Below are 23,616 nucleotides of genomic sequence, written 5' to 3' on the forward strand. Positions count from 1 at the left end.
GGGAGTGAGGAGGATATGATTTCTCTGAACAAGCGGTAAACAGCAAGGACTTGAGGTATGAAAGAATGAGCCAAAGAGGATGATGACCAGGTTAACAGTAAACTCTGGAAGGTAAGAGCACACCACAGCGGGGACTGAAGTTACAGAAGAATGAACCAAAGGCGGGAGCCCAAGGTTATCACTTATGATAACAAAAACAAACTGTGTGGAAGATAATCACGCCAAACTCAAAAAATTCATAGGTGAATATTGTTACAGGATTCAATGGTTCTCACAAATACCATAGAATAGAGAATACCTAGAGCTTTAGGCACTTCTTAGTACAAGGAAAAATATCAGTCAGGAAAGCAACGCTACATTTGTTACTTGGAGAACGCCCAGGACATGCAGGTCTGATGGTAATGAAAAGATACTCGTAAATCGAACAAAGGTATATCATGATATTTGACATCTGCATTGCCTTTTCCAGTTCTTCAAACTCAGCGCCTACCACTTCGCCTTTTGCTCTTCCTCCTGCTGCCCTTGTCAACAGAATCGCTGTCTGATGCAGATACAGATTCAGACGAAGCTGATGATGTGCTGTCCCTCCGGTGCCTTCTCTTCTTTTGCTTCCTCCTGTGACGCCGCTTCTTGTCCTCTGAGTCTGAGGTGCTGTAACTTGAACTGCTTCTGGAAGAATATTCAGAGCCAGTCACTGATGATTCGGAGTCAGAGTCAAACACTGAAGCATCACTGCTATTGCTATCAGAATCACTAGGTGAACGGTGCTTCCTCTTGCTCTTTCCCTTTCTTCTTTCAGATTTTTCCCTTTTCCTTTTTTCTTCCATCAACTTCTTCTCCGCTTCCCTCTCCTTTATAAGATCAGGATTCTCAAATTGATAAGAAACTGGTACACTTTTTTTCAACCTGGGATTCTTAAGCTGCTGTGTTCTGGAGGGACGTGACATGTACACCCGCTCGTTTTTGCACTCAAAGGTCCAGTGACCATTCTGGAAACACTTCTGACATTGGGTATATGCCCCACCAGAAGAAGCTTCTGAAGCTTTTGGCTTCACGGTACCCAGTATCACAGCCTTCTCTGTACTCATCAGATACATCTGTCTCTTAGCTTCCTTCCTCTCCTGCCAGCGGCTTGGCCCCTCTTCCTTCTGCCCATAGGCATTGACATTGCGAGCTGCAGCAGCCGCCGCCCGCTCAGCTTGAGCCCTGCTCAATCCCTTAGCCGCTGTTAATGTGGCTGCTTTTATTCGTTCTGCTGCAACCTGGGACTTATCATCATTTCCAGACATCTTGATTCAATCAGGGAGAACCAGATTATCCCAAATCAGCAATCCCACTATCCTGCAAAAAATAAACCATACTGTTCAGTAGAAAACTAATGAGGCAATTTCATATCTTCAGTAAAATGTAAAATAGGATCAACCTCAACCCAGCTGAAATGCGGACATAGGGAATTCAATTGTTTAGGTATACTATATTTGGTATATTTATATTTTGGTTCTCACTCATTGGCCACCAAACACAAACATAACAAAGTAACAGCAGATATTGAAATTAATACACAAATTTGTATATCTTCCACATTACAGTTTTTACTGCAGTACCATAGGCAGCATGTGACTATTATAATCAACCGATCATGTACGGATTAATTTACCATAATAACCATATATATCAAATTCAATGATCATATACCGAAAAATTAAAAGATCAGATCAATCAGCAATCCATCACTAACTACTGCGTACATATATAAACAAAGTATCAATAGCATAGAAGACACTGCAATATCAAGCACTCAGTTCAGTCAGCCAGAACCATGGGCTGTAAACAAGTACTACAGAAAGCATCAGCACTTTGCAAGAAATGAAACGCACACAACACATTTAGTGATAGATCTAGACAAGCAATTGAACATAGCCTTGAAGGCAACAAGGTCAGGACGGGGAGGGCCCGGTGAGCTACAAGGTGAAGTGCCTGGTGGCACAGTGATCCAGTGGAAGAGGTGCCACCGAGGCGGGCACGCGTGCGCCCGGGGGCTAAACGCAACCTTAGGTTTCCAACGATTCAACGAATACTCAAGACAACCCCACCACCCATGAACCGAGATCTACGCGCGCAGCAGGAAGCGAAGAAGCTAGCGAGTCGGCGCGGGGAAGGATAGGACGAGCGAGCTCTCTTACCAGCAAGAGCGCAGCGGAGGCCGAAGGTCGCCGGGAGAAGGGGCTAGGGGTCAGGTCAGGAATGGGACGGGACGAGTGTCCAGGCGATTGGCCGAGCTGGTCGCTAGCTGCTCGGCTTGCTTGCCCGGCCTCGAACGGGGAACTCGGGGAGGTCGCCGTTGGCCTAATCTGCCTCCCCCTCCATGGATTGGGCAGATCCCTCCTCGCGTCTCCCCTGCTCTCCACCCCCCTCAATCAGCTTGCTGCCTGGTGCGACGCACAAAGGAAACAGCTTGGGGCCTTTGGACTCCACTCCGAATCTCCCTTATCTGCCGCCTCTGGCTAGTCGCGGCCGCAGCGGCGGGCGGCGCGGCTAGGGTTTGTCGCTCGTCGGCCGTCGATGCGAGAGCGAGGCAGCGGGTGACTTGTGCCGGAGCAGGAGAATGGGAAGAATAGGAGGGGATGGATGATAGGATGGGTGATTTGGGGCTTGGGCCTTTGGGCCTGTTGCCTTCTATTGGGCTTAGGTCAAGTCGGCCCACGTCACCACGTCCGCGGTCCACCCCGTTGGCCTGCGCTGATCTTCTCCGCGGCTGCGCGACGCCGCCAACCTCTCAGGTCTGTTTGGTTTAGTTTGGGTTAACGAATAGTGCTACTTTGACCATTAATTACGAGTATTAATGAAATCTAATTACAAAATTACTTTCAGAACCATGTACTACTTTGCGAGACGAATCTAATGAAACTTTTGACTGCATGATTAGAGGTCGGTATTGTAGCATTACTGTAGCTAATTATGGATTAATTACCGTCATTAGATTCGTCGCGAAAAGCTACGCCAATCCGTGAAAAATTTTTACAAATAAACTTTGTTTAGTACACCATACATGCAAGATTCTCTCGTTACGCTAGGCGCAACCAAACAGGGCCTCAGATGGGCCAGCAAGGGGTCCGGTTCGAGTAGTCTGTGAACTTGCTCGCCCCTTGATAATATTTAAACTGGCTATATGTGTTGTTGTTTCGGATTTGAATTATTATTTTTTGATCGTCGTCGATAGTTCTTGATCGGAATGTTTTGTTTCCCACATCCTGTATATACCTCCTGATTTTTCACTTTTCCAACCGAGTTTACACGATTTTATTCCTATTCTCAAAATAAAGATAAAAAAGGAAAATGGTTACACTTTTTTTCCAACGGGTTCCAACCACTTTCATCCCTTGACACCGCACCTGCACTGACCCTCACCCTAAAAAAAATAAGCAAAGGAAAAAAAAATAAGTGCATGCGTGACTCAGAAATCACAACATCCCTTCGGGAGGTGGGTAGAAAAAAGTATGAGATGATGATGCAGGGCGCGACAGTGACCCTCGCCCCTCATCACCTTATAATACACTCCACCACTGTGTCATCAGCTGACCCGACCTTCTCCGAGAGCTCCATCTCTTTAGCTCGTAGCATCAAAGCAAAAGGCATGGAAGGGTGGTGCCGTGATACGAGGAGCTCAACGGCACCGGAGCTCCCAAATTTACATTGAAAATTTGAATTTTGATTAAATTTTTATATAAATTAGTATAATTAGTTCTTTTAATAATGAAAAAAATAAATTCCTGACTCCACCCTGTGGAGAGCTAGACGAAGATCCGCATCCTTGTCTGGACTGCATAAAGGCATCATGCAATCCCGTGCTGCTTGTGGAGAAGAAAACAAGAGGGGTGGATGGCTACTGTGCCGTGATGTGGCCTCCATGTTTTCGTTGCGCGCTCTTTTTTTTTAATTTTATTTTGGGCACAATCATTGGGTTCCGTTGGTCAGGCTTGGCTTGGCCCCATTCTGGTGGCTCCAAGATCTTGGAGCGTGGCCCCTCCTGTACTGACACGTCGGCCGTCGTCCGTCCATCACAGAGCTCTCTAGCATCTGACGTGTCCTGGTATCTTGATAATTACAGATCTCATTAGGTTCTCCAGTATTCCAATCGAACAGTGACAGCATTTGTTTACCGTCTCGAGGTCGAGGCTGTGTTCCACGGATGACTAGATCGCCGATACGACAAGTGGCGAGTAATCAAAGTTGCAAGCGCGCGGTGGGCGACAGATTTCGCCAAACCTAAATCGGTGCGTGTACTAAGGGGGTGTTTTGGAATAGAGATTTAAAAAAAGTCCCATGAACTTTTTAGTATTTAGAAGTATTAAATAAATATTAATTATAAAACTAACTTCAGAATCTAGGGCTAAACTGCGAGACGAATCTAATGAGGTATCTTAATCCATGATTAACGAATGGTTACTGTAACATCATTGTAGCAAATTATTAATTAATTAGGCTCATTAGATTCGTCTCGCGAAAAATCACTCAGCTGTCAAAAAACATTTATAAACAGATTTTATTTAATACTATAAAATAGTAAGATTCCTTTGATGGGATAGGGACTTCTGAAAAAATTTGTGATCCAAACATGGCCTAACAAGATCGGTGCCCATTTATGGTAGCTAGGTTTGTTAGCAACGTGGCTAGGTTAGGGCCTAGCTAGCTAGCTAGCTAGCTAGCAACGAGCAGCCCCGAGTCAACCCCCTCCCCCTCCGGTTCCGTCGGCAAGTTGACCGTGCGGCCCGGCTCACCGTTCAGCTCCCGCCGAGCAGCCAACAACCGACAGCATCGCATGATTCCGGTGGCGGGCGGCCGCGCGCCTCGAACGGAGCTCTCGTCGCGCACGGCCAAAATATGCTGGCCCCGGTAGGGCGCTCGCGTCACGTGCGCCGGCGCCGGTACGCCGTTGAATTTCCTGGGGGCGCGCCGTGCCGTGCCCGTGCGCGGAATTCCCCGCCGCAGCGGATATGCTCCGCATGCACCTGCCGAACCTGCATGCGGCGGCGGGTGGGGCACGGCGCGGGACGCCGGGACCTGGGCACGGCGAGGAAGACCTGGATCCCGGCGAGGCGACGGGCAAAGGGCGGGGAACGGAACGGAACGGTGATAATGGAAGAAGGCGGAGGATCCCGCGTGATCGGCGTTTTCCGTTGCGTTTTCCGTTGGCGGGCGAGTGCGGGTGCGGGAAAAGAGGGATGGGAACGGCCCAAAACCACGTGGAATCCGGCCGGGCCCACCGAGCCAGGGGAGAGCACGCGAGGGAAGTGACGTGGGGTGTGTTTCGCGAAAAGTTTGCGAAAAAGTTGCTGTAACACGTTTCGGTTTTATTTGGTAATTATTGTTCAACTATGGAGTAATTAGTCTCAAAAGATTCGTTTCGTCATTTACAACCAAACTATACAATTAATTATATTTTTAACTATATTTAATACTTCATGCATGTATCGTAAAATTTGATGTGATATGCATCAATAAAAATTTTTGGAAACTTTTCACGGAACTAATCACAGCCGTGGAGGAGCCGTAGCAGTCGCGCCCCCCCACGTCGTCGTTGCGCTCGCTCGTTTCCCTCGGACCCACTGAGCCATGGACATGGAGGATAACACAAGCGCGGCTGTATTTAATTTACTTCATGGAGGATTTGGCTAATGGTCCACCGAGCAAATGCCCCCGGTTTTCCGCTAGGTCCAACTCTCACGATGCGGAGCGGACATTTTGTATTTTCTCGGCGATGTTAATGCTACTGCAAAGCTCTCTTTTCCTTTTATTCGAAACATGTGTTTCAACATGGCAATGGCAATGGCATGTTTTGTTTGTATTCCACTCAATGCATCTTTACATAACATAGCTGACATGTTCGTTCTAATGCATCACTATCATATCCACACTATACCATTCCATAGACCTTTATGCGTCCGTTATGTATGACTTAACACATGATGATGACACACCGTTAGTTTGTATGGTACCAGTCTCTTATCAACTATACCGCTCGATACACTTTTACCCAGCAACATGATGTGTTCTCTTTACTTCTTCGTTATCACATCCTTTTTGTTTCATTACGATTTCTTAATAAATAATATTGATATGTTTTCCTTGCAATACATGTATCCTATCTGCTATATCGGCCAATACATTTTACACGGTATTACTGACGTTTTCACTCTACTTAGTACTTTGTCATTATCCTGTCTCTTGTATCAGTACGCGTGTCTTAACATATGGTAAATACTATGCTATCTCTATTATATCATTGTCTTATCTGCTATAACGTCCGATACACCTTTGCACAACGCTACTAACGTGCTCGCTCTATCTCGTCGTTATTCCGTCCCAACATTGGTCCATGGCTTAACATTTGGTAACCGACATGTTATCTCTACGACATCAGTGTCTATCCACTAGCCATTGGATACACCTTTACACAACACTAATGACTTGTTCGTTCTACTTCATCGTTATCTTCCGTATCGTCTTTCGCAGAAAAGATGTATCATTATACAAGCTTTCTGGTATGGTAACTCATGTATGTTATCTCTACGATATTGATTTCTTCTCATACTTTTCCTCATCTTTTTATTTCAATGTGAAGGGCAAACCCATTTCAAAGCTGTGGAAAAGAAACCAGTCACCACATACCACATGGAGCACCAATGCAACAGATCTTAGGGTACCTAGTACGGTGCCTTTGGGAGAGATATTTTTAGGCATGGGCGCAATCTGTGGTACGAACACGGGGGGCATGCCAATACACCCACCGGCTGCTTCCACTCCCTTGCTTCTTTGCCTCTGCTTTAGCCGAGCGGGGCTTCTATAAAAAGCTGCCCACTACGGGCTCTGCCTCCCCCGATGCCTTCTCCCCCCAACTTTTCCTTCCCTTCCCTTCGCCGCACGACGACTGACGACGACCACCCCCCAACCCCACGCCGGGAAGCCGCACCAAATCTCATCCCCTCTCCTCTAGGGTTAGGGTTCCGCCCCCACCAGTGAATTTTGCTGTACTTTCTCGCATTTCTTGAGTTGAAAACCACCGCTACTTTCCGCTCGGTTTGTTTTGAAAGTTCGGTTATTTTCGTTTTTGCTGCGATTTCTCTGTTTTTCCGAGCGTTTTTAGGTAAGAATCGCGGGTATCTGAAGCGATTAGTGCTTCGCAGCGAGCTTGGGCTGTATTTTCGCTTGTTTTTGTGTAAGAATTTTGCGCGAAAAAATTCAAAACTCGCCGTCGTTTGTTCATCAGGCGGCTGTAAAAATCTGGTGGTGGTGGAATTTCGTGCCTCGGCGTGGCCCCCGTGCTCCGATTCCTGATCACCTGCGCGCACCCTATGAGCGCGGGGCGCGCGGATTGGGGCTCCGGCTGCTCGGGCGCGCGCGCGGGGTGTCCGTGTTAATGCCTCGGCTGTCCTGCAAGTTCGCGGACCCCGACAGCGTCGTTTCCTCCTCCGCGGCTGCTGCTGCTGCGGCGCGCCGCGTGCGTCCAGACACGATGAGCTGCGGCAGCGACGTGTGCCGGGACGGCGGCAGCAGTGGCAGCGACGACTTCAGGCGGCCGCGGCCCAGCAAGGTCGCGGCTGATGATTCGGTGGCGCCGGCACGGTGCTCGGATGCGGCGGCGCCAGCTCGGAGCTCGGATGCCACGGCGCCGGCGTCCTGGATCGACAGGAAGCTGCTTGTTGATCCCAAGATGCTGTTCGTTGGGGACAAGATTGGGGAGGGAGCTCATGGGAAGGTCTACAAGGGAAAGTAAGCAAAGATGCCTTTTGAGACATGCATACCCGTGCCTAATTTTGACATGTCTGTACTCGATTCCATAGTTACTTCATATATTGGGCCGAGCTTGAAGCATCTGCTTTAGCTGTCATTTTAATTCTTGTCAAACTAAATGGGTGTTGTGCACTAGATCCTTGCAAATATATCCTGTTCCTCCATCAGTTGTACTAGTAATGTTTGGTTTAGATTTTAGTAGGCAGAAGGATCCTTTGATCAAAGCATTAGTCATGAGCTGTGCTAACCTTATGGACCTTCAAGAGAATGTTAGCCATGATGGTAGGAAACCTGCAACGGTCTCTAATATACTGACCTCGCACTCAGAGATACTATTCTGCCGTAAATGGGGTTGGTATCACCACAGATTTAAATGACATTCTCATCACTTGAAGAAACTCATGACATTTACTTCCTCGTGTTGATGCTACAAACTTATCCATACAAATAATCGACTCTTCCGTGTATGCTCCGAATAGGTATGGTGAACAAATTGTAGCAATAAAGGTTCTTACCCGAGGCAGCACTCCTGAAGAGAAAGCAACACTTGAAGCCCGTTTCATTCGAGAAGTAAATATGATGTGCAAAGTGAAACATGAGAATCTTGTCAAGGTACTTACTGGTCTGAATGACGTGCTTGTGTGGCTATATAATCTTTAATTTCCTTTTGGACCTTCTCACAACACTTTATGCATCCTGCAGTTCATTGGCGCGTGCAAGGAACCATTGATGGTGATTGTTAGCGAGCTACTGCCTGGGATGTCACTGAAAAATTACCTGAACAGCATTCGGCCTAGCCAACTAGATACACATACTGCAATCAGCTATGCCCTAGACATAGCTCATGCAATGGACTGTTTACATGCCAATGGCATAATACACAGAGACCTGAAACCTGGTGAGGAGGCTTAAGTTATTTGACTTTTGGCTTTGTACACTTCGACCCTTGGATCCATAGAATAAGTCTTTTTCTGTTGGCGTAGCAAAAACTGCATTGCATAGCTTGCTGATATATTACTGTTGGTTGTAGCTTTAATTTAAGATATCTTTATGTTCATTTGGATGTATTTTTTTTGCCAAATTATGGTCTTTAATTTTTAAATACATTATTTTTAGCCACTCAAAATTTATGGTAAGGTGTTTGCAGTACTTCTGTTTTGTCATTTTCCACATTTATTGTAAGATCTATGGGATATTCATCTACTTCAAAATGTTGCAATCTCTTTGATCTTTTGCTTTGCTTCCTTGACCTTCTTGGTTGCTCCAGTAGGTGGTGCTTTCTATGTTGCTTTAAATTCTTTATGCTTATTTTCTGGTTCTTTTGTGCAGATAATTTATTGCTTACAGCAAATCGTAAGAAGCTGAAACTTACTGATTTTGGACTTGCACGTGAAGAAACTGTGACTGAAATGATGACGGCTGAAACTGGGACTTACCGATGGATGGCCCCAGAGGTTGTAAACACTATTTTCTGCATTAACTTAAAGCTAGTAAAATTACATACCGAAACCAAAACCACCAAAGACTTCACTCTTACAGTAATATGATAGCTTTATGGTCCTTTATGGTCTTGTACTTCTTATTATCCATTATCCAATAAAGAATCAGATGCTCCAGTACTGAACTCTGCAACTGTAAAGGCTTGCTCATGTTCTTTCTTCATGTGATTTTGCAGTTATACAGCACAGTCACACTTCGACGTGGTGAGAAAAAGCATTACACAAATAAAGTGGATGTGTACAGCTTTGGCATTGTTTTGTGGGAATTGCTGACCAATAGAATGCCATTCGAAGGCATGTCAAATCTACAAGCTGCATATGCTGCTGCTTTTCAGGTACACATGGAAATATGGCTGCCCATACTTGCACAAGTTAGTAATGCCTCCTTTTGTGGATAAAGCTGCTAGCCTCTTACTACTTAGTAGTTAATTAACTGCTTGTGTTTTTGAATTCCTCACTGAAAGATTTGATTGGCTGCCTGAAGTGTGAATGCTAAAATGTTAAAGGTGAAATGGCAAAGAATTTTATGTTGAATTACCACAAGGAATCAATAAAAGTTTATTCTGTCATGTAGGGTAGTTTTGCAATTTCAAATTATCACCTTTTGTTTCATGACATGTCTGCGATATTTGTTTGATCACATATGCATAAAATTGAAGAACCAGATGCCATAGCATTGTCTAACTGCTCTACATGGCTTGTATCATAGCATCATCCAACTGATTTACATAATGTCAACACCTTTATTTAACAAAATTTTCCACTTTATTTTGTAATCCTTAACATAACAAACTCCTATCTAATAACCATTTTTGACATTATTATCAGTTGTGGTATACATTTGTTTCCAATTGCAGTCTACTGGTATAAATAATACTTTCTTTTGCTCATATCAACAGCAAAAGCGCCCACCACTTCCCGAGGAGACACCCCAGGAGCTTATGTTCATAGTGCAGTCATGCTGGGTTGAGGATCCTAGCATGCGACCCAGTTTCAGCCAGATCATCCGGATGCTTGAAACTTTCCTCATGACAATACCTCATCCACCATCTTTGGAACCAAATGAAGATGAGGAATCAGAAGAAACAAGGTCGTCACTGAGCAGTAGGAGCTCCTCTGGCTCCTCGCTTGTTTCGCGTGCGACAAGCAAGCTCTTGGTCGTCCGCCATCTCTTCGCCTCAAAGAAGGCAGGCAATGGGAAGGCGTGATGTGTCTCAGGTGCCCTGAGATGTTTTCCTTTGGTGCTGTAAAGATGCTAGCCTAGGTCATGGGTAATACAAGAGGGATCTTGTTCGGTGTAGAGTAGCTGTTGTATTGATGATACAAAGGAAAGTTGAAAGCGCAACTTTTGCAAGCTATGTATAGCTCGCAGCTGCTTTACTATAACTTGTCCATGCTTGTCTTCGAGCAATTTTCTCTTCACTGCATATTTGGCACCACTGGTATGATAACTACTGGTAGAACAGATCGAATCATGATATCCAAATAAACCCTGACAGGATGATTCTACGTTTTGAATCCATAGAACACATCAATCATTTTGTTTACCATGGATATATGCAAAAGCTCTTTCTATTTCGTCAAAAGTTCTATTCGCACACACATTTTTCATACTTCTGGTGCTATATTATCAGAAAGATACTATGTTAAAAAGATGGCTGCCATGTAGATGCCTAGCACAAGTATTTTTTTTTCTTGAGGTGCAGCATAAGTATATTGGGATTTTTACATTCTAGAACTGGATGCCTGTTAGGACTTGGAGGAGTGGACTCGAGTCTGCTGAGTGTGAGACTTGGGCCCCGTTTGGTGCGGCTCCACGGGCAGCTCCGGCAGGAGCCGTGCCAAACGCTCAAAACGGTGGAGCGCTTCTGCTGTCAGAACTGGGAGAGCTGGAGCACTTTTATGTGCTGCTCCGATGGAGCCGACGGAGCTAAAAAAAAATGCAGCTCTATGTGAGTGGAGCCGACAGAGCTACAAAATACAGCTCTATGTGCTCCGGCTCCAGCCTCACGCGGAGCCCTCCCAAACCAGGCCTTCTTCAAGCCGGTCACCAGCTGAGCTGTGAGCCTGTGACCATTGCAGCGCAGAGAACTGAAGCGTGGAGGCCCGAGCCCCAGTTCAGCAAACCCCGCCGCGCTTCCAAGCTCTTCCCGACTCCAGCCACCGCGCCATGGCTTCTGCGGGGGCCAATAGCGCGGCCTCCTCCTCGAGGGGGCCGCCCTTGCCGTTGCCCTTTCCCTTCCCCGCCGCGGCCCACTTCCCCTCCCGCGACGCCGTCCCTTTCCTGCCGCAGCACCAACACCCGCCCGCCACCCCCGACGGCGGCGAGGAGGTTGAAGAAGACGAGGGCAGCATGGACGACGACAGCGGCGAAGAGGACGAGGCTGAGATAGCGGATGGAGCGGCCCACAGCTCGCAGCAGCGACGCGCCTCCTCCGCTCCAGGTGAATCAAGGGTTTGAGCAGCGAGTTCAGGCCTTTCATATCTTACAGCTTTACAAGCGGAAGTGAATTCTGGTGCTTGTAGGCGAGGAATCGCTAAACCTAACTCGTGCGGATCCATGATCATCGGAGCATGCCCATTGGGGACTCTGACTCTGAGTAGTGAAATTGCCCCTATTTCCCAGTTAGGATTTGAGATGCTTCTGTATCTGTATGAAGGTGATCAACTGATCATTGCTGCTTGCTGATCGCTTACCAGGTATTGCGCGGGCAGTGATGAATGGGGACAATGGAGCGAGGCATATCCAAGAGGGGCATCAGTGGCAGCAGCAGAGTCATCTGTTTAACCGTGGAACCGAGCAATATGGGTGTACTTCGTCTGGTGGGGACGAACCTGGTACTATCCCCAGAGAGATGAGGGTGGAGAACGGATACGGAGTTACTGGGAGAAGAGAGGGTGGCCCTGCATCTAGCTATTGGGACTTGCTGAGATCTCATCTCTCTGATCCGTTGACGTAGGTACCTGAAAATGACTTTGTTGTTCTCCAGAGAATTTAGTTATTGTACTAGATATTAGAGATAACTTGTCTATTTGAACTTCTTGATTCACTTTTGTAGTGTAGCAAAACAGCATCATATAAAATTGACACTGTTTCAAATCAATGCTAATATCAAACATCTGCTAGCAGTCTATCATCACACTATATGTTCATGGTTTGCTAGTGTTTCCTTCTGGCTAAATGATTGTTGGGCATGTTTAGCATTGAAATTTCTCAGAACCAAATCAACTTTGCTTCTGACACAGAAACGATACTTCTTAAGAATGTAATACCCAAAATTTCATTTCTTCTCTCTTCCCACATCTATATCTGCAGAGGCGTTCTCATGGATGATGCGATGATTCTATCATGTGGCCATTCTTACGGAAGTGGTGGGATGCAGCATATCTACAGAATGGTATGTCAAAGGATCCTTATCCACCTGATATTTTTGTAGCTTTTAGCTCTTGTACCTATATACCATTACAATTATTCTCTATGCTGTACCTAATCCTGTGCTTGTTAATCAAGATGTTCGTGGCCCAAGCTTGCAAATCAAATCACAATAAGCTGATTGTTGCTTTGAGGTGTAATGGTTTCCTTTGTCTATTATTTATATAACCTCTAGTTTGGCTCATAGCCAGCAGTACACATGCCATTCCAATAACTTATATGCTACAAAGGCTCCAACACTTCATTTTCCATTCATCGAGTATAGAGCTCTATGAAGGGAAAAAAAATAGAGGTGGTTGCAGCAATGTTTTGTAGTTATTCATCTGTGGACATCATGCATAAAAAATCATGCAACCTTCCATGTGCAAGGACAAACATTACTGAATAACCCTGGAAACTACAAACCCTGATAACCCACTGCTTGTTGTTTGTGAAATTTCAAGTGCTTGGTGAAAGTGATATAGAATGGTTTCTATTCCATGTGCGCAGAAAGCTTGTGGTAAATGTGGGCAGCCAATTACCGAGGACTCAATTCGACCAAACTTGGGTATGAGTTTGAACTTCTCAGTATCAACCACAATGATATATGTATCCATTATATTGTGCCAATAAGCTTGTTTGTTCATGCTGTTTAATTTGGTTAATGTCTTGGCCGTTTGCGTATGAATGTTTCATCTCTTTAACCATGACACCAACAGCTCTTTACCCATCACAGCATTTTTGGTGGTTGTGGATCAAAGATTAAGGATGTATGTGTAACTTAAAGATTCATTGATTAAATAGTTTATATTGCTGATGCCTGCCTGCCCTTATATCTGCTTCCTTCTACAAGCAGCCATGTACTATTCAATGCCTTCCAGTAAACTTCCCTTTTGTTGGGCATGCCTTTTACACAACCAAGAGCTGTGAATCATTCACACATACACGCATCACAGTTCAAACAATCTGGTATTTTGTAGCTCCCGTTACCTCAAAGGTTTTTGGGCATGTTTTCAGCTCTTCGCCTTGCAGTTCAGGCATTTAAACGCGAAGAAGATTCAGCAAAGACATTGAAAAGAAGAAGAGAGCGCCTTGAACAGGTATACACCTTTTTTCCAGTATATCAATTATGCTTCAAATTTTTGCAGCTATATGTGTTGCATGCTCTTAAATCCATTTATACTCTATGTGAGGACAAATGTGGCAATGATGATCCAAATCCTACTGAACCTTCTAGAGGGAAAGGTGTGCAGTTTCCTTTTTCTGTCTTTGACCGTGTCGTAATCAAGGTATTTTATCGACAAGTTAACTAAGTGGCAGTGGCTTTCATTCTCTCTATTTTTTTATTTTTTAATAACTAGTGCCCGAAGTGGATTTTGTCAGGGAAACAAGAGGACCCCAGAACGATTTGTGGGGTGTCAAGCAGTTGTGACAGCACAGTGCTTAAATGGATGGTTAGGAACATTTCGTCCTTCCTGACCTTCTTACCTGAACCAAGAACAATCCTTGTGTTGTGTTGTCTGAAAAATCTGTTTCTTTTCCGTAATTTGCTCACTTGCATAGCAGGTATGTAGTGAAGACTTTAGACAATGCAGAGAGCGTGAAGTTGCAGTACCGTTCCTTGGCAAAGGTTGCCAATGGTAATGGGTCTCCTACTATGGCCTCAAGCAACGCCCAAAATGCAAGCTGGTTATAAGGTACAATGCGGGCCATTTTGCAGTGGTAGACCCTTCCAACACCAAACACTTCTCCGATTCATGTAGACGCTGCTGCGCTTCTGTAATGGTGCCAGCAACTAGCATGCTGGATTCAGCTTAGCTTTTTTTTTTGAGACCTTTTTTTTTTGTCTCGAGGAGGAGACACGGATCTTGTGAGGAGCGTTTCTTTATGTCAATTGCAAAAGCATGTGACGTCATCGATTAGGGAGCATCTCATCAGGCATCAGCTATCTGTTTTGGTGATAGCATCATAGCAGCATGTGATGCCAACGTCCTTGCAAACTTTGTGTTGTGAGCTAGTATACTCCAGCACCCTACCATTCAGGTGACTCGGGATCCTGAGGGCGTGTTTAGATGTTTTGCAAAAAAATTTTGCGATGGAATATTGCTAATTTGAAGTACTAAATAAAGTCTATTTATAAATTTTTTTGCACAGATAGGTTGTAAATCGCGAAACGAATCTAATGATGCTAATTTATTCATGATTAATTAATAATTAGCGAATGATTACTATAGCATCAATGTTGCAAATTATGGATTAAGTAGGTTCATTAGATTCGTTTCGCGATTTACAATCCATCTATGCAAAAAGTTTTATAAATAAATTTTATTTAGTACTTCATGTATGTGTCGAAACATTCGATGTGATGTTTTTTTTGCGTTTACGAGGTTTATGGGGTGGGAACTAGACATGGCCTGAAGGAAAGACTTGCATCAGAAAGGGTACTAATTCTCTTTGTGTAGCGTGGAGTTCAGGACGGAAGGGAAAAAATCACAAGAGATGAACACCTTGGGTGTGTTTAGATCCGCGAAAATCTGGTAGAAAAGGTCACATCGGACACTGTAGCATACTGTAGTATTTTTCGTTTGTTTGTGGTAAATATTATTATATTATAGGCTAATTAGGCTCAAAAGATTCATCTCGCAATGCACATCAAAACTATGCAATTAATTTTTTATTTATCTATATTTATTACTCCTTGCATGAGTCATTTGCTATATTTAATATTTCGACATTGTTTCGATGTGATGGAAAGTTTGGAAAATTTGGAGGATATTGGGGAAGTGAACACAGCCCTTACCCTTCTGCACCAAACATTCAGGCATGTTCTTTTCACAGTTCAGCTGTCACGTCAGCAGCCTGCAGAACATACTCCGAGCAAGTCTGGTCACTTCTCACGTGTCGCCTGGCTGGCCGTCCGATCGGTGTCGTTCCAGAAGGATCCGCCTCCGAATCAACGGCGGACTCTGACTGCCGCTCGCGCCGTGAACCGGTAGCCCGCTATAAAGGTCTCCCCTCCTACCAAGTCCAACCTCTTTTCTCTCTCCTCCAGCCTCCGCCTCCACGCCACACAGAGGATAGCGAGAGAGAGAGGCGGCGGCGCGGAGCTAGGGTTTTGATCTCGCCTCGCCGGGCTGCGCCGCTGCCGCCATGGAGAGGGAGCTGCTGGAGACGTTCGAGGCGGCCAAGAAGGCCGCTGACGCGGCGGCCGGGGAGGACGACTCGCCGGAGGCTGACCGCTGCCTCGACGCCCTGCGCCGGCTGCGCGACATCCGCGTCAACACCGACGTGCTCGTCGCCACGCAGGTTAGCGGCCACTCCGATCCGATTTTTCATGGTTGCGAGTAAATCCCTTCCGGCGGATGCGTGCGGCGGCGGCGGCAATCTAAGTGTGAGCGATGCGTGTCCTTCGCATTGAATTTGGGATTTCTGTGGATAATTATCGGCTTGGTTCGTCGAATGGACGTCATGCTTGGGAGGGATTTTTTTTCGTTTCCCATCTTTAAGGCGACGTTGGGAGATACGAAGAACTCTGTCCTTTGATAGGAATTAGATCTAGTGGTGGGGTTCTGTACCTATTGGGCGTGGATAGGAAGATATGTTTTTTCTTTTCTGCTCAATTTGATGTTCTTGTTGGAGGGCTTCCTGATTTAGGGATGTTTGTAGGCATTTATGCAACTTTTCAGGTGGCTGGGATTTCTGGAATGATTCAGCTTCTACTTGATAGATAAGCAATGTGTTGCTATTTTCTGGCTGAATTGCTGGGGCTGTATAACTCCATTGCATTCAATATCAAAACTACATCACCCTTTTTTCATCTTGATCAGTATCTGCAATACAGTGGTGCGCCAGGCTCAGATCTTGTTTGGTCTGATTTAATAGCATAGTTAATCTGCTGTTAAGCGGGAAGAATTATTTGCTCAATCCGTTGCTTGTTTGGTAAGAATGCACATTGGCTTGTGTTTGTTTCAGGTTGTTGTAGTGCAGAACCGGCAGGAAATCATGTGAAACACGTGATGACATATTTGTGGATTAATGATTTAAGAAAAAAGAAGAGTAGACATGATTATTTAGTTGGCTGATTTTGGCGGTAAAGCTTGTCGTATATGAACGGCTAGAGGCTAGTTACTCATTTTAAATATCTTCTTTTTTTTGTGCAAAGCATATTCAGATATGAGTGATGAGTCTGACAGCCAGAACTCCTAATCCGTTCTTTTTAACTAAACTCTCAAGTAAAATAAGGTTGGAATGTAAACTTTTCATCAACTTAATACTTGTGTGTTGAACAAGCTTTCCTTTTTTAGCCTGTTTACTGTTTTTCTAAGACATGCTGATTCCCATTTATTTTCATCTGCTGCTTACTATCCTTATATGCTATGTTTTTGTTTGTCAGGTTGGCAAACGTCTTCGGCACCTTACTAAGCACCCTCACTCGGGCATTCAGGCAGTTGCTACAGACCTTTTTGGGTACTGGAAAAAGGTTGTTCTTGAAGAGACAGGAAAGAAAAATGGCAGCTCAGAGAATGAGAGATCAAGTGATTCTTCAGGGAAGATTGAGAAGGCGAGGCCTGTGAAGATTGAAAGAAATTCTTCATCATCAAGCATGAAGGTTGAAAGATCAAGTGATTCTTCAGGGAAGATTGAGAAGGCGAGGCCCGTGAAGATTGAAAGAAATTCTTCATCAGCAAGCATGAAGGTTGAGAAAAGAGATGTGGATGTTAAAGGTCAGAGGCCTGACAGTGTCAAAATTGAAAAGGCCACTAGTAATGGTTCCAAAGCTCAACCTGTGAAGGTTGAGAGGGTTTCCAAAGAAGTCAGTAGAACTCCTGATACAAAGAAGACAGCATCTGTCCCCACTGGACCCCCAAAGCTTACATCCCTTGTCAAATGCAATGATGCTACCCGAGACAAAATCCGGGAATTACTTGCTGAAGCTTTCTCAAAGGTTCCTGCGGAGACTAGCAATGATGACCGGGATGAAGTGAGGAGCATCTTGGATCAAGTAAATGCATGCGACCCATTTAGAGTTGCTGTGACAGTGGAGTCCGCATTATTTGAGAAGCTTGGACGTTCTACTGGGGCCCAGAAGGCAAAATATAGGTCAATAATGTTTAACCTGAGAGCAGATAACAACACTGATTTCCGGAGAAGAGTTCTCATTGGTCAAGTGAGGCCTGAGAGGCTTCCAGATATACCCCCCGAAGAGATGGCTAGTGATGCAAGGAAACAAGAGAACAAGCAGATCAAGGCGAAGGCTATGTTTGACTGTGAGCGCGGAGGAGCGCCGAAGGCAACAACTGATCAGTTCAAGTGTGGCAGGTGTGGCCAACGGAAGACAACTTACTATCAGCTCCAGACTCGGAGTGCCGATGAACCGATGACAACATTTGTGACATGCGTGAACTGCAACAATCACTGGAAGTTCTGTTGAGTGCCATCCTGCTAAAATGTTTGCCTAGTAGTGCTGAGCACCAGACTACTAAAATGTGTGCTCTGTTAGCTAGGGCTGTCATTCGAATTTGACAGGGTTGGAATCAGTTTTTCGTACACTAGGAGCCGTTTTCTTCTTCCCTGTTTTTTTTTGGCTCTTTGCAAACCTGATTTATTCAGATTGTACTAGTTGACCGCATAAATGTTGTTGTCTTAATTATCATCAGCTTCTGTACCCATCAGTTTTGGATGTGGCTATGTGGTTCATTGTAAATGAGATAGCGCTCTTGTTTTACAGTTATGTTCTCATATGGATAGCAATGCTGACAGCACTGTTCTTTGAAAGTTCATATGAAGATCGGATGCATTCATGATACATCAGACGAGGCTGAGCCCTTCTTGGTTTCTGTTTCCTTGTACTGTTGTGAAGTTTCTTTGAACTATGATGTTAATGACTCTTTTATCCAGAAAGGGCCTTGGCATGGACAAGAAAAGTTGTGATGGGTTGGAGTTTAATAAAAAATACCCACAGTTGCCGTTCACCTGCCCCGCATCCACAAATAACAACTCTCATTAGCTTTTTAATAGCTTTTGCATGCAAAAAGACCAAACCATTTAGGTCAGTTTTAGTGGAGACTGTCATCGCATAGTTACCAAGTCTGGAAACTTAATAACTGTGCCAGAGAAGTGTTATTGTGATGACACTTCTATCTCATCCCATGAAACTCTCCCTATCATATCAACAAATTTGTTAATGCGATATACTCATGAAATTCCCATTAAAATTGGCCACACTAGAAATTATCGCTATTGTCATGCACCTATCTCACTTCCCCTACTCACGAAATTACCCACAATTGCAATTCACCTATTCCACGTTCTCGACTAACGCATCCTCTTACTCTCTACAGCTTATGCATGCAAAGACCAAACTAACAATTTGATCTCTGATACGTGAAAAGACAACAAAATGGACCATGACTCTCTACAGCTTAGGCGATGGGAATGCCGAAAGGACGATAATGAATGGAGATGAGGAAGTACGATTAAGGAATTGCTTGCATAGGTATCGTTGGAGAAATTAAAAAACACTTGCTCGGTAACTAGTTTACACTATTTCGATTGAGTTAACTCACGAAACAATAGTGAAGCTACAGTAACGGTTGCACTTATACGTATTGAAACATGCATGCCACCATGCATATGATTATCAACCTAATACCTCCTCCGTTTCAAATTATAGGTTGTTTGGCTTTTTTAACTCAAAGTTTGACCACTTATCTTATTCAAAAATTTGTGCAAAATATAACTTTTTTTGTTGTGGCTTACTTTATCGATATAAATTTTTCAAGAATGTCTTTAATTTGGCTATATTTGCACAAGTTTTTTGAGTAAGACAAATGGTCAAATTTAGGGTGAAAAAGATTAAACGACCTACAATTTAGAACAGAGTGGAGTACCATGTACGTCTTGTTACATTTCTTGGACAGAGTCACAGAGATATTATATTGTAAAAAAAACAATAGTTCACTTGTTAATCGTATGGCAAAATACGAGAATATCCCCGCCCTTGATCTCCATAACCGGAGATTCCTATCAGGTGCGGCGGGCAGGGTTAACCAAATCGGTTTCGGTTTGGGCCGGTACCAAACCAATCCAAATTCAAAATTCAAATTTGAATTCAAAAGAATGAAAAATTCCCAAAATATTCCTAAAAATACTTCAAGGTGCGACGAATCTAATGGTGTCAAATTTTCTCAAAAATTCGTCCATTTAGTATAGTTTGCGGGCATATGAAGTTAAATCAAAAAAGAAAAAGAAAAAATGGGCCGGCCCATTAAAGCCCACCGCATATGGTGACCGGTAAACCGGTCAAACCGGGAAACCACTTTTAAACCGTCGGATTTTTGGTTAAAACACCGGTAACCGGTCAGACCGGACCGGTAAACCGGTCGGAACCGGTTACACATGTGCTTTTGAATTTGGATTTAAATTTAACCGATTTCCGGTCAAACCGGTCCGGTAAACCGCTACCGGAGGGCGGCGGATGGACCGGACCGGTCGGTTTAGTAAGAGCCCGTTTAGTTCCCAAAAATTTTCATCTCCCCTTTGAACACATGTATAAAGTACTAAATGTAATTAAATAACAAAACTAATTACACAGTTTGGATGTACACGACGAGACGAATCTTTTGAGCCTAATTAGGACATGATTAGCCATAAGTGCTACAGTAACCCCATATGTGCTAATGTCAAAGGCCTCAAAGATTCGTCTTGCGGTTTCCAAGTGAGTTCTGAAATTAATTTTTTAATTAGTGTTCGAAAAGCCCTCCCGACATCTGGTCAAACACTGATGTGACACCCAAAATTTTTTGTTTTTGAACTAAACGCCCCCTAAACCCTAGCAGCGGGCGATGCTCGAACAACGAAATTCCAAAATTACCCCCCCCCAGCCCGCGCTCTTTTAGCCCCCTCTCAACGCGATTCCTCTCCGTCTCCCCGCTTCCACCGCAACCCCACAAGCTCTTCTCGCCGCCGCACCAGCTCGTGGCACCCTAACCCTAAAACCCTTACCCCTCGCCTCCAACCCCACGCTCCCATGGAGGGGCGCGGAGGCTAAGCGTAGCCAACCCATCGCATATCCCCATGGATTGAGTCGTCGATTTCAAGGCATGGGTCCAAACCCTAGCCTGCAACAGCTGGTCGCTGTGGCGGCGGTGAAGGCGTCTGAGCCGCCGCCTCCGCCACGGGCGCGTGTGGTGCGGATCCTCGTCCACGATGCTGACGCTACCGATTCGTCCTCCAGCGAGGATGAGGCGCCGCCTCCTCCGCGCAGGGCGAGGGGTGGCAGCAGCAGCGTGGGCGCGAAGCGCCGCGTCATGGAAGCGGCCGGGGCTAATTCGCCCGTCCACTTCCGTGGCGTCCGCCGGAGGCCGTGGGGGCGCTGGGCTGCGGAGATACGCGACCCGCACAGCCGCCGCCGCCTGTGGCTGGGCACCTTCAACACCGCGGAGGAGGCTGCTGCAGCCTATGACGCTGCAAACATCCGCCTCCGCGGTGCCAGCGCCCCTACCAATTTCCCGTCCGCTCGCTACTCACTGCCACCAGAGCCAGCCAAGCCTATCATCTCGCTGACTCCTGAGCCGGGAAAGGTGATCACCTTGCCACCAGTACCTGTGAAACCGACCGTCCCTCTGCAGGTGAAGAAGGAGGGTGGGAGCTATTACGGCCAGGTGGAGGGAGGTAGCTCGGAGCTCAATGCTTTTGCACCAAAGCCGTTGTGGGAGATGATCCCTGGGAAGCGCAAGAAGCGTCCGGGCTGTGGCAATGGCAGTTGCCTGCGCATCGCCATCCATGCTGCTTCTGTCTGCGTGGAGGAGGTTGGCGGGGCCTGAGGGCCCAAGTACCCGTAATTACTATTGCTAGAAGCTTTATTGTCTATTTCTATATCATTATCAGAACCTGGTATTGTATAATTTTGGTTAGTGTTAAACTGTCGATGCGAAAACATATGGCGCAGGATGCGATATGATTGGGTGATGCTACTCTAATGTATATATGGCGTTCTGTTACATTTGGAAATATGTTCCTGATCTGTGTGATGCAATATGCCGTGCTTGAATGTGAAATTGAATTGTCATAATCTAATCAGTTTTCAAAAAAACATATACAATCTAATCTCTTGATGTGAGCTCTAATATCACGTTTTCGGCAAAGTATTGGTACATCATTGCTTATAGTTGGTTATTGGGATTGTCTTTGTTGGTTGCAAGCTATTGATCTATTCACTGGCTATTTCAGTTGAATTGTTTGTCTGTTGTGTGGGTGTCAAGTTCGTGGGCTTTTTCTGGTTACACTGGTACAGTGCAATTAAATGTGCTGTCGAATGTGGGCATGCGTTGGTAACTATGACATGAATATTCCTCTTATTTAATGATTTTCCTAGAATTTGTATCTTGCAATCATGTCCAAATTGTTCCTCTTCAATTATTACTTCTAGAATGCTTTTCTTGATGTTGATAATGTTTTGCTTTATGCTTGGCAAGGTGTCATCTTTATAGATGACCGATGATGGCTGGCTGGATAATCTATCTATACTCTTTGCTCGGTACACATTATTTCTGTGCTATGCGAAGTTCTTTTAAGAAAACTGCATCCTCATGATGATTTAAACTATAGCAGATGTGGTCATTCGGCAGAAACGATTAGCATGTGCCCTTCAATCTGAAGCTGTTTGCTTACTTCACTTGGTCATGCGAATTTCTGGTGTTATCCTTTCAAGATTTGTACTGCTTTTCTTGGTGACATGAAGGAAGTGTTTTATTTTATTGGCATTTTTGGAACAATGCTGTTGTCTTTCTTTATGTTGGCTGCAGGGCTGAATTCAATATTTGGCATGTGGTCGCTGCAATAAAAGCATGGTTTGCACAACTTTTCTTTGACCATGCACGTGCACACATCTGTATCATCATTTTCTTTTTTAATTCGAGTTAGTGGACAGTGCTGGTTACTTTGACCTGTACAGGATCTGGTTCTGCTAATGTGATGGCGACTGTAAGCATCTCTTCGAAGTTTTTGGTCTTGCGCATATATTTGCTTCAAAGATGAAGACACAGTATGCTCTGATTGTTTGTAGTTCAGTTGTTGACCCTTGGAAGTAATGTCTGTAAGTCTGTTGATCTTGAGAGCACTGAGCACCTGTAGGTTACGTTGCTCTGCATGTGCCTTGTATCATGCATGATACAGCTCTTGTTCAGTGTTAGATTTTATTTCTTGCATTCTCTAATTTGCTTCTTGATTCTGCATTCGCTATTTTACTTCTTGATTCTGCATTTGCTATTTTACTTCTTGACTCTGCATTGGCCATGCACACTAGTTATGCTTCTGAGTTACCTTGCTCCACAATTTCCTGCGATCCTCAGATTGATGTGGATATAGAGTGCCCTTGCGCCTTGTATCTGCACGTAGTCATTCAACAATGCCAATTGAACGGTGAGTTTTGCCAAGCTCCATCCGTGGCAGTGCGATCCTCTTGGTTTTAGAGGACGGGTGCCTAGCCGGATTAAAAAATCTCCTGGTTTGTCTACCCGCTAAAGCACATGGAAAAGGTCCTGACTTATTCCGTCCGCTCTCAGGAGTTCGGAGATTTTCTCGGACGCCTCTGTGCAAGGGTGAGCCAGGAGTTCGGAGATTTTCTCAGCGTGCGTAGGAGACCTTGCATTAATGGTCGGTGGTGAGGGCGGCTTGCACCTCAGCAGGTTGAGTTTCTTTTTATCCTCTCGGTTTCGCTTTGACCTGATTCATGCACCGAAACTCAGGAGACATGTTTATGGATAGCTGAACACGCTACAGTTCGCATAATGGGCTGCCAGGCCTTACACAGGCAATGAAGAAACTGTTGCCATCACCCAGCAGCCTACAGTTCTTGAGACCATGCCCTGTGCAACACCAACACCATGCCGTTGCGTACCAGCCATCGTTATC

General features: G+C 45.1%; 4 protein-coding genes across 22 annotated transcripts; 3 read left to right on the forward strand and 1 right to left on the reverse strand.

Moving 5' to 3' along the window:
• Window positions 1-204: 204 nt before the first annotated feature.
• LOC120649313 (zinc finger CCHC domain-containing protein 10-like) lies at window positions 205-2,616 on the reverse strand. The gene is made up of 2 exons (XM_039926076.1): window positions 2,184-2,616; window positions 205-1,341 (listed from the first exon to the last, which is right to left on the reverse strand). The coding sequence occupies exon 2, from the start codon at window positions 1,287-1,289 to the stop codon at window positions 480-482; it is 810 nt and encodes a 269-aa protein (XP_039782010.1). The 5' UTR covers window positions 1,290-1,341; window positions 2,184-2,616; the 3' UTR covers window positions 205-479.
• A 4,257-nt stretch (window positions 2,617-6,873) lies between these two features.
• On the forward strand, window positions 6,874-10,708 carry LOC120649314 (serine/threonine/tyrosine-protein kinase HT1-like). Its single transcript, XM_039926077.1, has 7 exons — window positions 6,874-6,995; window positions 7,268-7,770; window positions 8,271-8,403; window positions 8,494-8,689; window positions 9,121-9,245; window positions 9,467-9,625; window positions 10,190-10,708. Exons 2-7 carry the CDS (start codon window positions 7,418-7,420, stop codon window positions 10,496-10,498), a joined length of 1,275 nt encoding a protein of 424 aa, XP_039782011.1. The 5' UTR covers window positions 6,874-6,995; window positions 7,268-7,417; the 3' UTR covers window positions 10,499-10,708.
• Window positions 10,709-11,320: 612 nt separating this feature from the next.
• LOC120649315 (transcription elongation factor TFIIS-like) lies at window positions 11,321-18,433 on the forward strand. Of its 19 annotated transcripts, XR_005665227.1 has the most exons (10): window positions 11,331-11,734; window positions 11,991-12,246; window positions 12,607-12,688; window positions 13,213-13,270; window positions 13,720-13,802; window positions 13,897-13,991; window positions 14,086-14,156; window positions 14,269-14,399; window positions 15,755-16,008; window positions 17,096-17,205. XR_005665227.1 is itself a non-coding variant. In XM_039926085.1 (9 exons), exons 1-8 carry the CDS (start codon window positions 11,461-11,463, stop codon window positions 14,396-14,398), a joined length of 1,053 nt encoding a protein of 350 aa, XP_039782019.1. In that variant the 5' UTR covers window positions 11,331-11,460; the 3' UTR covers window position 14,399; window positions 17,096-17,312. The 19 variants fall into 19 exon arrangements, 9 of the variants coding, with proteins under 9 accessions (XP_039782016.1, XP_039782018.1, XP_039782013.1 ...); XR_005665225.1 differs by lacking the exon at window positions 15,755-16,008 and having other exon boundaries at window positions 11,325-11,734; window positions 13,896-13,991; window positions 14,073-14,156; window positions 14,266-14,399; window positions 17,096-17,312; XM_039926085.1 differs by lacking the exon at window positions 15,755-16,008 and having other exon boundaries at window positions 13,896-13,991; window positions 14,266-14,399; window positions 17,096-17,312.
• Window positions 18,434-20,591: 2,158 nt separating this feature from the next.
• Window positions 20,592-21,761, forward strand: LOC120649317 (ethylene-responsive transcription factor CRF4-like). The gene has a single exon (XM_039926090.1). The coding sequence runs from the start codon at window positions 20,805-20,807 to the stop codon at window positions 21,525-21,527; it is 723 nt and encodes a 240-aa protein (XP_039782024.1). The 5' UTR covers window positions 20,592-20,804; the 3' UTR covers window positions 21,528-21,761.
• The last annotated feature ends 1,855 nt before the right edge of the window (window positions 21,762-23,616 follow it).

The sequence above is a fragment of the Panicum virgatum genome, chromosome 9K, assembly GCF_016808335.1.
Source record: "Panicum virgatum strain AP13 chromosome 9K, P.virgatum_v5, whole genome shotgun sequence".
NCBI lineage: Eukaryota > Viridiplantae > Streptophyta > Magnoliopsida > Poales > Poaceae > Panicum > Panicum virgatum.